This window comes from Protopterus annectens, chromosome 7.part0 (assembly GCF_019279795.1).
Source record: "Protopterus annectens isolate FY-2018-M chromosome 7.part0, PAN1.0, whole genome shotgun sequence".
NCBI lineage: Eukaryota > Metazoa > Chordata > Ceratodontiformes > Protopteridae > Protopterus > Protopterus annectens.
This window is the reverse complement of record NC_056739.1, coordinates 193,321,864-193,338,774: the sequence shown is the minus strand read 5'-3', so window position 1 is coordinate 193,338,774 and position 16,911 is coordinate 193,321,864. Positions and strand designations below refer to the sequence as shown.

Below are 16,911 nucleotides of genomic sequence, written 5' to 3'. Positions count from 1 at the left end.
CTTGGAGAGGATGTATGGTGTGCATGGAAGGTGGTCAGAGCTTTATAGAATGGCTAGATGTCCATTGTTTCTGGCAGAATGTGTTCCATATAGCTAAAAGCTACTGCAGCGGTGATCTATTTGAGTATGTACTGTTATGGTAAGTTGCCAGAAAATGTAACCCACTTTTGATGATGTGGGATAGTGGCCCAGTCTCCACTGCTTTAGGTCTGTAATTTGCTTACCAAGATGATCTATAGGATATCACTATTCAGAATGCACTGAGGAATGTATCTGCTTAAAACTTTGTGGGATTTTGCTGTAGCATTTATTTTATTTATACAGTCACTAAGGCAAATCCTGTATGTTTCATTAGAATACTCTTGCATAGCCACAAGAAATCCATTCCACAATGTATTTGATAGGTACCCATCTAATGCATTTTTGATACACATTTGTGGTTTAATTGTAGTTGTCTTTGAATGAATACTGATTATGTGTAATTAAAGCCTCAGATACTCAGGCTTACCTTTTTGTTTCTTTAAGGTTTGGGAAGGGCGCTGGAGAGTGATACCTTATGATGTGCTCCCAGACTGGCTGAAAGACAATGATTACCTGCTACAGGGACATCGCCCACCCATGCCTTCTTTCAGAGCATGTTTCAAAAGCATTTTCAGGATACACACAGAAACTGGCAACATATGGACTCACCTGATAGGCAAGAAATATTTATATCTTGGATGTAAAAGCTTTATTTTGAAGTAGTTTGGGAAAGCCTGCGTTTTGTTAGTTGGAATAGTACCAGAAATATGATGCTTGCCTGCTTGATATATTAAGTTTTACAAGCTGTTTTTTTTTTCCTGCAGTAATTGTTTGGGAACTGACATCTGATATGAGGAGGTCTATCCTTGTTAACCAACAGTAATAGAGATACAAGCCTTTAGTTATGTTGGATTTTGAAAATTTCCAGGCTACTATTACCTCTCAGAGCTACACAATAGAATTCAGCTGGGAAAGCAATATTTTGCTGCAAGTTATGCTTGCACCACAGAAGTGGCCCCAGGCTATCTTTTTTGCAAATTTAAGAGTTTGTTTAACATTTTTGAGCTTTGCTTCAGAAGTTTTATTTTTTATATTATTTTATTTTATTTTGTAGTTCTTGTGTGTTCTGACTTGCTGGAATTGATATATTTTCAGGTCAAGCCATTCCATTTATTTTCTGCTTTTTGATCTAGTTTTTTTTTTTTTTTTTTTTTTTACTTACCTCAAGGACTTGCATGTTTCTTCCTTTCTTTCTAATAGTTTCCTCCTACTTTGCTACCTATTTAGGCTCATAGGTAGGTACTAGGCTATCTGCCCAAAGGCATTTATAAGCCTAGCCGGAATGTGTTTGCTTTCGCCGCCCCCTTAGATTAGTTCCCTGTGCCTTTGCCCAGCAGAGCCACTGAAGTGATCCCCGGGGTAAACCTCCGGTTTCCCATCCACTCGTCAAGGTCTGTCTTGAAGAGTGTTAGTGAGGAGCTGTGCCTAATGTAGATTAGAATCTTGTTCCAGAGCATGGGAAGTCTCTGGGACAGGAATCTATCCCTCCAGCACGTCCATTTATTGTTGTGGTGAGGTTTAGATCCCTAGAGCGTGTGGCTGGAGGGGATATGGTTTTCTTTAGGTGGAGCATATCCATCAATTCTGGGTTGGACATGGCCTTGTATGTCAGGCAGAGATCACCTCTGAGTAGGTGGTATGCAATCGAGTACAGCTGGAGTTTCTTCAGTCGAGCTGCATAGGGCATCTGTTTGAGGCCAGTGATCCTCTTGATGAGGTACGTCTGTGGTCTTTCCAGCTGCTGCAGGTGTCTTGTAAGGTGCATCCCAAATGGGGCGTTGTACTGTATGATGGGTCTGATGAGTGATGCATAGAGGGGCACAATGACCTCTTTTGATCTGGATGCAAACCCTTTTGTGATTAGGTGGGCCACATAGAAGGATTTTCTAACCACTTTTGGCAATGTGATTATCAAAGGAGAGATTACTATCTACTTGGGTCCCCAGATCCTTTATTTTGTCTTCCGTATTTAGGGGGCTACCACCTATGTGGTAATTTGTGGGTACTTTGTTTTTTCCAAAGGGGATGACTTTGCACTTTTTGGCATTTAGCTTGAGGCCATGGTTTTGACACAAGTTATCTGTCTCAGTGAGACCCTTTTAGATGATGTCTGTGTCAGCTGGAGAGTCAATTATAGTCCCTAGTTTGCAATCGTCTGTGAACATGGTCAGCCATAGTCCTCCTGTGCTTGCCTGTACCTCTGAGAAGTATATGCCGAACAGGAGGGTTCCTAGGACTGAGCCCTGGGAATGCCACTTGTAACCAGTTTAGAGTCAGACCTAGCTCCCGCAACTCTTACGATGTGGGTTCTGTCCATGAGCCAGTTGGCAGCCCATCTCGTGACATAGGGGTTTATGTTCAGGCTGGTGAGCTTGTCTATAATACCAGAATGGGGAATGGTGTCGAAGGCGTTGGCGAGGTCTAGGTAGGCTGTGTGGGTCACCTTTCCCTCGTCTATAACCTTGGTAACTATCTCAAAGAAGTCCACCTGGTTTAGGAGGCATGATCTGCCCTTAACAAAGCCGAACTGGATAGGGTCCAGTGTTTGGAAGTTCCCAATGCGTCTGTTAATGAGATCCATGATGATGGGTAGGGCCCAGTGTTTGGAAGTTCCCAATGTGTCTGTTAATGAGATCCATGACGCTGCGCTCCATAGCCTTACAGACCAAGCTAGTCAGGCTTCTAGGGCAATAGTTCCCGGGGTCTGTTGTGGCTCCACCTTTGTGGAGTGGAATAACCGTTGCTGTGCACCACTCTATGGGCACGTAGCTTGTGGAGAGGCTGAGTTTGAACAGTGTGTTTAGGTGAGGGGTTAGTTCATCTTTGAGCTCATGTAGGATGCAGCCGGGGACACCATCCGGTCCCATTGATGCTGTGTTTTTGGCTTTGGAGAGGGCTTTCAACCTGAGTGTCTATGATTTCAGGGGCACTACATTCTTTTGGTATGGTTATGGGCCCTTTTGGGGGTGAGAGGGGGCTGAAGTTTGCACTGAACCTGTCTGCCAGGATGTTGGCGATATCGTTCAGTTCAGTATATTTTGTGTCATTCTGCACTAACTCCGAGCAGATCTGGGAATTGCCACTTAGATTCTTGGCATAGCTAAAGAATGCCTTGTGGTTATCTTTGGAGTCCTTGGCAATTTTTCTTTCGAAGCTGGCCTTGGATGATTTTATGAGGGATCGTAGTTTCTTGCTGATACTGATCAGGGATGTCTTCCCCTCTTGGGATTTTACTCTTCTCTGTACTAGTTTCCTCCTTCTATTATATAGCTTGTTTATGGCAGGGGTCCACCAGACTGGTTTCCTTTTCTTGGAGGAGTGAGTCTTAGTTTTGCTTGGGATAGCATGATCCATGTATTCTTGTAGGTGCTCATAGAGTGCATTAGTAAAGGATTTTGCAGCTTGGGCAGCGTTATCCTTTAGCACGGGGGATTTGAAACTTTCCACCTCAGTCTTAAGTAACGTGAAGTTTGCTTTTGAAAAGTTTTTCACGGTGGTTTCTTTGACCAGGGGTGGAGGCAGAATATATCCAGAGTGATTAGTTTATGGTGAGATCTAACCAGCAAAGGGTTGACCTCCGGTGTGGAACACCGGCCACCCATGTTGGTGATGACCAGGTCCAATATGTTGTCACCTCTGGTGGGGGTGTTGGCCAGTTGATCCAGGGCGTTTGAGTTTATAAATTCTAGGAAATGTTGGGCAAGGGAGTTGGTACTTGAATAGTTCTCCCAGTTAATGTTTGAAATCACCCGATATCAGGGTGTTTGGTAGGACCTTTATGTTTCCCAGTGTTTCCAGAAATGCGGAATGGGGGTCCTGGGACATGGTGGGTGATCTGTAGCAAGTTACAATTTGAATTGCAGTTCTGCCTGTTGTTAGGAGCATGTGGATGATTTTTGAAGCATCTTGCTGTGCCACTAACCTGGAGGTGTGGGTATCCTTGATGAATATGGATACACCCCTGCCTTTTGTACAGTGTTTCTTTTGGCTATAGTTCATGTGATTTGTATTTTCAGTGTTCACTGTTTGGAGTGTTACTAGAGCTTTCAAAATGTGCAGGTGTGGCTGTAATATCCCACCATAAGACCACATTTTTTCTGTTTTCTGTTTGGGAGAACTTTTTTCTGTAAAAAATGAAATGTGTGAGAAATGGGCAGAACCTATGTCTGATGAGTCCAAGGAAAAGAGACTGAAAAGCAGATAGGGTAAAGAAACATAAACATGATAAAGTGCATAGAGGTGCTGCAGTTAAGCATTTCTCTCCAGAAACGTCTGATGTGAGAAATCCTTATCTGCTTATCCCATTTCTGGAGAGTCAGAAATACTGCTTAAAATTTTATCTGAGCAATCTCCGCTGATGGAATAGACAGTGTGCATCACTCACCGACTTGGAAGATAGACAAATTTGAGTGCCTTTTAAGCCATTGTCTGCAAGGTCGTTTGATTCTTTCAGGTACCAACAAAGCTGCCATTGATTTTAGAGTGTGAGAAGATGATGGAGGCATTTAACAGTGTCTAGCAAAAAAAAGTTTCTAGCATCTTTCCCTTCTGGTACCAAGGTGGACAGAAGCATTTCCTCACTGCCAAGCTGTTCTGCCAACGCATACTCATTCTGTTCACTAATTCACATCAGATAACTGTTCCATTGAAGCTGGACTTCAACCTCCAACCACTGATGTCAGTGTCAGCTGTGCTCTCAACTTGGGGACCATAGCCTTTGGGAGTTGGTGCCTTTGATGTTGACCTTCCTGCTGGTATTGGCAAATTTGTTCCTTGCTAATTCATCCGTGGTGTGCGGGATTGATTTGTCGGTATTGTTTTTGGTACCTGTTCTCTTTGGACCTTTGCTAAAATTGCATTCTAACCATCAAAGTTGTCATTGTCGACTTTGGCCCTGGGGTCAGTGAGCAAACCTAGTCCTGCTGTTGGGGGTTGGACTTGGGGCTGATGCCTTTGGTCTTTGATGCCTGCAAGAGATTTTAGTATTGCAGAGCTGGGAGCTAGCCAGTCAGGCCTCAGTATGGCACCATTATTGGTCTGGATTCTGATGATGCAAACCATGTTGCATTTACCAATCTCTGTGCATGTTTGAATATTGATTTTGACCGGCACTTAAGCATCCACCATCTAACTCTTAACAGGGCAGAGGGTGTCATGAGTGATTGCAGCATCACTCCTGCATATCTGGTTCTGTTCGTGCTCAGTCATCTTGGGATCTATCACTTCAGAGGCCTACTATGAGGCAGAAGTGAAAGAAAAGGCACTTTAATTCCTCTCAGGATTATTGGTGAGGGTATTCCTTTCATACCAGTCCTCAACCCCGGATAACCTCAAGTTTTGGGAGATCAAAGAAGTGATAATGTAGGGGGGGTTGACCACCCAATATCATAGCCTCGCTTCCATAAGTCCTACATGAAGCCCCTCCCCCAGCTTTCTTTAATGGTGATACTCAGCTGACAAACTAATGTGCTTCATAAATAAAACATTATGGGAAAACCCTAATATTATGGCCCCTGTTCCAAGGAGATAAAACAAGACCCTTCACCCCCCAAAGACTGGACCTACTGTACCGACTCCTTAGCCAAATTACAGAGTCCTGATTACCATCCTGATACAGAATCAAGGCCTTGATCTGGTATGAGAAGTGAATTTAGGTATCTTCCATCCTCACCATGAAGGCTCCCAAACCCAAGTTTACATGATTTTTATGATCATACTGAGAACAGTAAACTGTTTGTCACATATAATGCGATTCCAGAAGGAGGTAGCTGATGAAATGAGCCAGTCACTGGAAGGTTTGCCAGATGGAGACCTTAAAGTTGCAGTCGTAGATGACAACCATGGCAGCTTTTTCAAACCTTGCCTTGCATTTGACAATTAAGTGGATGATGCAACAGTAACAGGGGTTTCCAGCATAGCCCTTCTCCTCCATGCTTAGTTGTACCTTGCAGACATCAGAGGATGTCAAGGCAACTTTTCTGATCGCCAGTTTCAGTGGCTCTAGACTTTTTTGACCCATCCGTCAGAAGTCACTTATAGAACATGGAGAAAGAGGGAAAGCATTGTAGCTGTTTTCATTAAATTTCTAAATTCTCAATGCATATTCTGTACAGTGCAGTTGAGCCAACATCCACTTTGACTTCAATTATTCTGTGACTGCTGGTTGCATTAAAGATCTGAGATAAACCAGTGTGGTTGCGGTCACTTTCAGAATGATCACCAGCCCAGCTGTAGTAAGTCAGTACCACCAGCAGTAGTAGTACAGTCCTTCAGAAATAAAGTAGTGTAACCCCTTTATCCAGCTGTCCCACTTTGGAGATAGTTTGTTGGGTTGGGCATCTGTCCTGACCTTTTGATATATGTATGGATGGCCATCACACAAGACAAGTGGATCAGAATATTTATAACCAAAGGTTGCCCACCCTGACCTAAGTCTCGTTCAACATCCCATGCAATCAGAACAGTGCAGTAAGTGAGGGCTTATGTCTTGTATAAAAAAAAAAAAAAAAAGCTGTCGAGATTTGACCAGACTAGAAAAGATATTCTTTTTGATTCCCTAAGAGATTAAGGCCCTATACTTGATCTGAGCAGCATAAACCAATTTACCTCCAGAAAGTCCTTTTGAATGGTCACAGTACAGGTCTCATTCCTTGTCTGTAATAGATAATGGATATGGTCTTTGGACCCCCAGAACGCATATCTTCGCATGAGGATTGTCAGGGATTCTAGAAGGTTCCCACATTTCCAAGTGGGAGTCGATCATTATCAGTTCTAGCCACTTTTATTTTTTCTCATGTAATCCCCCTGGGTAGTTCACCCAGTGTCTTTCCATGGTTGTGAACTAGAGGCTTTAGGGCATAAAGGTGTTTCCTTACTAAGATGACCGGCTGCTAGCTGCAACAACACTGAGCAGCCATAATTTCTATGAGGTAATCTTTCTGAGTCTCTTAGTCTTTGGGAATCGCATTGAATATCTGAGAGTCCCTGATGGAGTACTCACAATTGTTCATACAGACCAAGTGCATGTTAGGCACTCTGTCATGAAGGACACATCTTCCTTTGGGTATGATTTTCTTTTCTTTTCTTTTTTTTTTTCCAGCTCTTTGTCCCTTCTGTCTGGTCGGGAAGGGGATGATGGCAACAATCTGTCCATTTGTTCCCCATCATCGGCATGAAGGTTAACCCGGAGAGGCCAACATTTAAACAGCAGTCAGAAGTGGTTTGCATTTTTTCTTATTTATTCCCCAGCCTTAACTAAGGAACACTCTGCTAGATGCCAGGGAGAGGTGTGCAGTCTTTGAAGGATGTCCCCTGAGTGCATGCAAACCCTTTCTACCCACTTCCCCTGGGAGAGAGGCAAGTGGGCCACAACTATTCACTTTTCACCTTTCCAGCCTGGCTCTTCCAGTGTTTGGGCCATTAATTGAACCTCATATGTTCTTCATAGTGATCACTGCTGCAGTAGCCTTGGCTTTGTGGGTGATATCTTGCATAGGATATAACAATTGGCCAGCTTCCCAAAGCTTTAGGGCACCTTCTGCATGTGTTAGTCAGCTTGAATTGCACTGACTAAAAAGTCAGGTTTGGGTGCAAAGACATTTCACAGCTTTCCTGCTACTGAGAAAAGTGCTCCACTGCGGGCTTTTGAGGATCAACAGTCGGCTAATGCTGTTCATTTTAGGGGGAAAACATTCTACATTACCTTTTTACTTGTTAAAGTCTACTACTTGTAAGGAGTAAGTACTTTAAGCTAAGAAAAAATGTTTTGTCTTTGACTGCCTCATGGATTTTATGTACTTTTAGATGTGAGAGCACTTTTTTTTTTTTTAAACCTTTGTAGTAAAAGTTGTTTTAAAGCTATTTAAAGCTACTGTTTATTTGGAGAAACAGTTTATTTTACTATTTTACTCTCTGAGACTGGTAAAAGTATTTAAGGTGCTTTTTACTGTGGTGTTTTTCCTCTGGCTTAACCATACAACAAGCTACTTTTCCTCAATCAAACCTTCTTCCAACCACAAAAAAAATAAATTAGATTCTTTAGCAGCTTTTACCACCACAACAGGCTGGTAATTTGCCTCAGCCACAGGTAGGTGGCTCTGCTGTAGACAAAGCTGGTTCCTCAGGTCACTTATCTTTTCCTTTGTTCCCTTTGGTTATAGTTCATACAGCTGCCATGGAACAGGGGTTAGTTACATCATCATTGGCTTTTGGGGACCCTCAGTTGGCAAGGAAGAGTCACTCTCATCATTAATGAACGAAGGGGCAGGATATGTGCCCCTGCTTAGTTGAAATGTTTTGTCCATCCCTGAGTAAGCTGCTGTTGTCAGTACTGGCTCTGTTTTTTCCACATTTTCCTGTCAAAAAGAGAGAGAAAACTAAACCATTTATGTTCTGCTGTGTCAGTTACTCTGGACTGGAGTAATTTGTTGGGCTTTGGCTCAAGGTCTTTTGCAGGCTCTTGACCCTTTCTGTAAGGTAGTTTCTGGTAAAAGAAAAAGGGATTCTTTTTTCCCCTGAACAAGTTCAAGAAATGGAATCTGTAGGGATGGATGCATTTTTCCCCTCTGGTTTGATTCAGATTCTGAGGAGATTGTAGTATCTGATCCCTCCCTGTGAGGATTCTCTTCCTCTGAGACCATTTCAAAAATGAACCAGTGTTTGCAATAGGAGAATACAGAGGTTTCTCTGTAGCTAACAAAATATTTGTGTGTGTTACAACTGGAATTTCCAGAACCTTCTCCCATTCATCTCAGCATTGGAGGAAATTTTTGTCACAGCCTGTGTTACCAGATTAATATCCACCAAATTCAGCCTGCAAAGCACCACCACAACCAACTAGTATTAATTTTAGCGCTTTTGTTCTGTTTATTGTCATAAAAGTAGAACTTCATCAGAAATAGAAGCTTAACATAACTAAACGTTTAAAAAGAAATTATGTAAGTCATGTTGACCATAAGTCATCCAGACGAATAATCACAAAGGTACAAACTCCCTTGTACATTTAAAACACTCCCTCCATTAAAATAGATTTAACCAGTAAGTAATCATGTATGACAAGTGTAAAACTTTAAAACACTCTGCAATGTATTAATATTACATTTGTTTTACATTAGGTGGTTTTCACGATAAATTTATTGAATTTATTGAAACACTGAAGAGTGTTATAACGTTTTACACTTGTCATTTATGATTATTTATTGGTTAAATTTGTTTTAATAGAGGGAGTGTTTTAATTGTACAAGGGGATGTGTACCTTTGTGATTACTCGATTGGATGATCCATGGTCACATGACATAAATACTTTCTTTTTAAATGTTTAGTTTTGTGGAGTTTTTAACAAGATTGTTTAATGATAATCTTGGAAAGTGAGAGGATACCCGAGGAGTGAAGAAGTGTTGATGTTCTTCGTGTTTCACTGTTGCAGTCATCACCTGTGGATTATCCCTGCTGTGGTAGCTGTTGGCCAGCCCGTATACCAGGGCCAATGTTAAGCAAGGCAGCCAACACCATTATATCAGTCTTTCTTGCCGTGGAGCCCATAGCAGAAGCAGTTCGCAAGTGTGTCAGTTGGTCGCTACCAGAGTTTGAATTACAACTGAGAACGTCTAAAGCTAAGTACCTCATTCGGGATCCTTTTTTCTTGCACTAACTGATGTCCGAAAAAGGTAACAATTGTCTTGCCTATGGAAAGCAGATCCCACATCAAGACTTCAATTCATACTGCATCACTTGTTCAGGCCCAGACCACGACGTACCCCGTTGCCAGTTCTGTGCCCTCTTAATGCGAGAACCATTCGTCATAGAGCTCTTATTTTAGACAGGTATTTTCATCTTCCATCTTCAAATTCCAAAATGTCGTTCATCAGCCGACAATCCATAGACATTCCGAAAAAACGCAGAGATAAAGATAGAGACCCTCCACACAAACCTAAGCCTTCCAACGACTTTACCACTAAGCAAGTCATCAGTTCTCCGGAATTCAGTGAGGCGCTTTCGCAGCACCTCATGCCCATTTCGATATCTGTGCAGGCCTCTACCTAGACACTTTCAGAGTCCAGTATGCTGCAGAAATCTTCTTCGTCTTCCAAGCCTTTGGCTGTTTCTGCCTCGGTTGGGTCCGGATCAGTGATGCAGGCACCGTTCTCCGAGGAGGCCTCTCTCACTACCGAATCTAGACAAAAAAAGACATCTTCTCATCCAACTGTTTCTCTCAGACCGATGGATACTCTTAGGCCTAGAAGCCAGGCCACTCCTAGAAAGTCTGCCTCTAGCCACCATCTTGCTCCTGCTTCACCACCCGAAGCACAAATGCTTAAAATGGCAGAGGATCTCATCTCCCTTATCAGGGGTAGTCAGGCCACAACTCCTGAAGGAAAAGACACCCTTCTCCTGAAATTACGACAGAACAGGATTCTGAGAAATTTCATTATTCAGATTTTGAAGAGGAACAACCACCTCTGACTGCTTATGAGGATTCAGATGCAGAGGAATTCATTCCTTCTACCTCCCCACTAGAAGACCTTTCCTTCGGGGAAACCCTTCACACCCTCAGGGAACATTTCTAATGGGAATCTCAGGATTTCCCCAGTCTGAGAGTTTTTGGACCTGCCCCAGCACAGAGCCCTGGCCATCCACCTGTTTTAGGAATGGTGGATGATGTTTTCCATGAATCCAGCTTAACCATTGATGCCCTCCCACCTGCTCCCAGTAAATCTGACAGGTATTACAGAGTACCAGATTCTCACAGATACCTGTACAGAAATCCTGCTGCAGACCCAGAGGTCATTACACAGGGACCTAAAGGAGCTAAGACTATTTCTGCCAAGAATCCTATTCCTTCTGATAAGGATTCCAGAGCTCTGGACAGATGGGGTAAACAAAAGTATACACCTCTGCAACTTTAGCTGTAAGAGCACTCAGCTGTCAGTTCCATATGTTAAAATATCAACAACACACTTTGGAACTATTAATACAAAAGATCTCAACCTTTCCTGACTGTGCCAATTCGAAAGAGTTAGCAGATTTACTGCACTCTACTTGTCAAGTGGCCAAACATTCATTACCCTGTGGATATGACGCTCTAGAAGTCTCAAGCTGGGCAGCAGTGTCAGGATCTATCATTAAGAGACATGCATGGTTGAAGCAGCAATCTCTCCCTGATCATGTCAAGTCTAAATTAATTGATGCACCCCTGGATAAGGACCGCTAGTTTGGAGTAAAAGCAGAAGAGGTGGTTAAAAAGATGGAAGACAAAGCAAAATCTATGCAAACAGTTCAAGCTTTCTTTCAGGTTCAACCTCCCAGGTTCAGTGGGAACTTTCCCTCTAAGCACTGGGTTCTTCCCTGCACCTAGCGGACAGGGCCAAGGTAAGCCCCGCAGGGACAGACCACCCAGGGCCCCTATCCCAGGGGCAGCAGAGAACCAAACAGTGGAGCACTTCCGCCCCAAATACAGGGAGTTCTAAGCCACCCTTCTATGGCAAAAACTCGCAATGACTCCCTGTCCCCCGTCTGCCCTCCTTTCACTCACCTAAAGCTAGGAAGAAGGCTGTCCCCTTCTATAACAAAGGACCAATGGATCTTAAAGATAATTTTTCAGGGATACAAATTCTGTTTCAATGAACTCCCAATTCCAAGAGGGTTCCAAGACTTACCTCCAAATCAGTGGACACAGGCATTGAAACAGGTCCAAACTCTCATCTCCTAGAGGGCAGTAGATCCTGTCCCCTCAGAGCAAACGGTCAAAGGCTTTTATTCCAGACTATTCGTTGTTCCCAGAAAAGAGGGCACTTCGCATCCCATCCTGGATCTATCCATTCTGAACACCACCAAATTCAAAATGCTAACTTTGCAGCAGCTGCTGCCTGTGCTGACAAAAAAATGCCTGGCTAGTGACCCTAGACCTAAAAGATGCCTACCTCCCCATCCTCATAAAGGAATCCTGCAGGAAATTCTTGTGCTTCAGAGCAGGCTCACAACGCTATCAGTTATCTGCACTACTCTTTGGCTTATCTACTGCAGCCAGAGTATTCAGCAAATGCTTAGCCCTGGCCATAGCATTTTGCAGACAGAGAAATATACAGATTTACCCTTACCTGGATGACTGCCTCATTCAGGCAGAATGCAAAGAAAAGCTGCTCCAGGACCTTCTCTTTGTCAGAACCCTCTTAACTTTCCAAGAGTTCACCATCAACAAGAAGAAATCAAAGCAAACACCTTCCAGGAAGATCATTTTCTTGGGAGCACTGCTGGACACAGCATCCCAAATGGCCTTCCTATCCCTACAAAAGCAGAGCTTCCTGCCTCTACTTTACCCAGCTGGCTTCCATAAGTCACCTCACTGCAAAAAACACCCTGCAAGCCTTGGGGTACATGGCATTTTGCCTCCTTCTAATTCCTCTGGCCAGGCTTCACATGAGGAAACTTCAGTGGTACCTAAAGAACCTTTGGTGTCGGCACTCAGCCTCTAGAGACCTTTCTCCCTCTGATCCCCTATATAAGGGCTGAGTTTCTCTGGTTGGCAGGGGCCTGTGGCAAGAACAAGGGTCTTCCCTTAATCCTCTGCTCTACCAGGCAGACCATCACCACCGATGCCTCAGACATTGCTTGAGGCACTCACCTAGCAGGCAGGTGCACCCAAGGTCTTTGGGATGCCCAGCACCTTCCCTTACACATCAGTCAGAAGGAAATGATGGCAGTACAAAGGGCTCTGACATCCTTCAAACCCCATCTCAGGCCAGGGGTTCTCCTTATCAAAACAGACAACACCACAGTAATGTGGTACATCAACAAACAGGGAGGGACCCAATCTTACTATCTATGCAGGCTAGCCATGAACATCTGGGTGACAGCCTCCTCCATGGGATTAAGCCTAATTGCCCAATACCTACCAGGGATCAACAACACCCTGGCAGACCACCTAAGCAGAAACTTACAGGACCCCCACGAATGGCAGCTCTACAGAAAAATCTTTTTGCAAGTCTTTCAGGATTGGGGAACTCCGGAGGTGGATCTCTCTGCTTCGCACCTCAACCACCAGCTGAAAAATTCTGTACCAGGGAGTATCCCTACCTAGCGTGGAAGGTGGATGCCTTGGCCTTCCCTTGGAACCCCCTCTTTGTGTACACATTCCCTCCTCTGAGTCTTACTCCTAAGGTACTGATCAGGATAAGGGAGGAGAGACCAAAGGCCATCCTCATTGCTCCAGATTGACCCAGACAGCATTGGTACCCCTTACTGTGCAGCCTGACATTACAGCCTCCCAGGCAGCTTCCCCTCATCTCAGACCTCTTGATCTAGGTGGTGGTGGGGGGGATGCTGCACCCAGACTTGCAGACTCTCAAACTGTTAGCATGGCTAATACTTTACAAGTAAACAAGGGACGCCTGTAAAGCAAACCGGTCCTAGACATTATCACAGAGGCCAGAAGGCCCAGTACCAGAAAATCATATGCAGGGAAATGGAAGTGATTCTGCTCCTGGAGTCAGTCCAGTGGGGGCAGTACCTCACAACCTTCCATCCCTCTTATCCTGGACTACCTAGCAGAGTTACTCAGTAGTGACCTCTCCTTCTCTTCTGTTAAAATCCATGCCTCAGCCATTTCAGCTCATTTCGATACAGACCAGCCCCTCTTCCACATCCTTTGATTAAACAATTCCTCAGAGAGCCTTCTAATGTCAGACCTCCCAGAAGGCCACCCACGCCAGCCTGGGACCTGACTTATGTTTTAGGAAAACTAACCTTACCACTATTCGAACTTGCTGCTTCAGCAGAATTGAGATACCGCTCCTGGAAGACTGCTTTCCTACTAGCTATCACCTCAGCCAGAAGGGTTTCAGAACTTCAGGCAGTCATGGCCATTGAGCCCTTTATCATTCTCCATGCAGACAGGGTCTCCCTGAGGACTAACCCCTCCTTTATGCCCAAGGTGGTATCTGATGTGACCCTCAACCAGGCCATACATCTACCCACCTTCTTTCCTAATCCTCAAAACAAGGGGGAAGGAATTCTGCAGTCACTAGATGTGCACAGACAGCTCGGATACTACCTGGACCGTACTAAACCCTTCAGAAAAACAGACCAGTTTCTTGTCAGCTTTGCCCCAGGGGCAGAGGGGAAGCCCATTTCCAAGCAAACTGTTCCCAAATGGATATCACACTGTATCCATTTTTGCTACAGACTACATGGGGAAACCTCCCCCTAACTCTATTCATACCCATTCCACTAGGGCAGCCTCCACTTCCACAGCATTCCTCAGAGGAGTTCCCACCAGGGACATCTTGGAAGCTGCCACCTGGACCACTGTCCATACCTTTACAAAGCATTACCACCTAGCTCTTTTCTCTAAGGCTAGGGCAGGGTTTTTCTCTGCAGTTCTGAAGGGCATGCTCACCCATGCCTAGGTCTCTAATCCTTCCACCCTCTCCTCAGCTTTGGGAATCCTAACACAGGTGATGACTGCAACAGTGAAATACGAAGAACACAGTACAGTTGTGTACACGTAACATTAAATGTAGATGTTCGAGTGTAATCACTGTTGCAGTCCTGGTTTCCCACCTTCCTTCCCCATTGTATCCTCTTTCCTTAGGGGACATAAGCTTCTCACGGTGGCTTTTAGCCACCAGGACCACTTTACCATATTTCCTTGGGCTTCTGACAGGTAAGGGCAAGAAAAACTGATGTAATACCGTTGGCTGCCTTGCTTTATAGCACTGACGTCCTGATGTCAGACTACAGCCGACAGCAGCCGATGCAGAAAAACATTGGCTCTGGTATTCAGGCCGGCCAAGGGCTACCACAGCAGGGATAGCCCACAGGTGATGATTGCAACAGTGAATACACTCGAAAATTTACATTTATGGTAAGTGTACACAACTGTACTTTTTGGTACCAATTTATAAGAATAAGGGTGATGTGCAGAGCTTTAGCAACTACAGAGGAATGAAATTGATCAGTCAAAGCATGAAGTTATGGGAAAGAATAGTGGAAGTTAGGTGAAGAGGGGAGGTGGTGTTTAGTGAGCAGCAGTATGATTTTGTGCTGGGAAAGAGCACTACAGATGTGATGTTTGCTCTGAGGGTGTTGAAGTATAGAGAAGGTTAAAAGGAGATGCATTGTGTCTGTGGAAGTATGACAGGGTAACTAGAGAGGAGTTGTGGTAGTATATAAGGAAGTCAAGAGTGGCAGAGAAGTACGTCAGAATGGTACATGATATGTAGGAGGGTAGTATGACAATGGTGAAGTCTGCCATAGGATTGCCGGATGCGTTCAAGGTGGAGGTGGGATTACATCAAGGATCACCTCTGAGCTCTTTCTTATTTGCAGTAGTGATAGGTTGACAGATGAGATCCCCGTGGACTATGATTGTGGATGACATTGTGATTTGTAATGAGAGTAGGGCACAGGTTGAGAAGACCCTGGAAATGTGGAAAACAGAGGAAAGGAATGAAGGTCAGCATGACTAAGATGGAATGTGTGTGTGTAAATGAGAGGGAGGATAGTGGAATGGTGAGGATGCAGGGAGTAGAGTTGGTGAGGGTGGATGAGTTTAAATACTTGGGATTAGTAGTTCAGAGTATTGGGGAGTGTGGAAGAGAGCTGAATTAGAGTACAGGCAGGGATACTGGGTAGAGAAGAGTGTCAGGAGTGATTTGTGGTACAGACTGCTATCAGTAAGAGTGAAAGGGAAGGTCTACAAGAGGGTAGTGAGACCAGCTATGTTATATGGGTTGGAGACTGTGGCATTGACAAAAAGACAGGAGTCGGAGATGGAGTTGGCAGAGTTAAAGATGTTAAGATTTGTATTGGGTGTGAAGAGGATGGAAAGGACAGGAAATTGGTATTTTAGAAGGTCAGCTTTGGTTGGACGGTTTGGAGACAAAGCCAGAGAGGCAAGATTGTGGTGGTTTGGACATTTGCTGAGGAGGGATGCTGGGTATATTGGGAGAAGGATGCTAAAGATGGAGCTGCCAGGTAAGAGGAAGGCCTAAGGTAAGATTTATGGGTATGGTGAGAGAGGATATGCAGGTGGTTGGTGTGGCAGAGCAAGATGCAGAGGACAAGAAGAAATGGAAACAGATTATCTGCTGTGGTGACCCATAATGGGAACAGCTGAATGAAGAAGTTAAGTTAAAATTGTCTTTCTGATGAAGTTCTACTTTTATGGAAATAAATAGAATGAAAGCACCTAAATTAGTACAAGTTGGTTGTGGTGGTACTTCACTTAGTGAATTTGGTGGATATTGCTTTGGTTCTAATTTTTCTTCATCCACTTCACTCTTTTATTTTTAGCCTGTGGTTTCCCTGACAGCCAGCTTGCTACCTCCAAGAAAGCAGATTGTGTATAAGTTCCTCAGTCTTTAAAGTTTTTATTCACTAATCCTTGACCTGACCCAGGAGCTACTGCTTTAGTAAATCCAGCTGCTGCTAAACATTATGTTAATTCTAATTCTTCCCCTTCTGATAAGTTTGAGGAAAAAAGCGTATGCTTCTGCAACTTTGATTTTTAGAATTTTAAACTGTCAGGCTTGTATGTTAAAGTTTATCCTAATTGTGAAATTAGAGGAATATTTTGGCATCTGTTTCCTCTTGAAAAAAGAAAAGGCAAACTGTCGAGTAGTGTCGCAGGTAGTTAAAAAATCAAGCAGTCGACTAAAAAAACAATTAACTCGCACAGCAGTATAGAAAATATCTAAAGCAAATCTGCTCTTCACAATGAGATAAAAACTTCAAATTTATTCATGGACTGTGAATACATTTGAAGTTTCTATCTTGTCTTGAAGAAACTATTTGCTACGGATCAGTTTCCTCTTGTAAGAAAAAGTCTGCTTT

General features: G+C 43.8%; 1 protein-coding gene across 3 annotated transcripts in view; it reads left to right on the top strand.

The window, feature by feature from the left end:
* Positions 1-16,911, top strand: part of ADIPOR1 (adiponectin receptor 1) — a 726,925-nt gene that overhangs the window by 242,768 nt on the left and 467,246 nt on the right. For all 3 annotated transcript variants that reach the window (XM_044076682.1, XM_044076684.1, XM_044076683.1), the window contains exon 4: positions 526-697. In XM_044076682.1, coding sequence (XP_043932617.1) covers positions 526-697 — 172 coding nt within the window. The remainder of the gene's footprint in view (positions 1-525; positions 698-16,911) is intronic.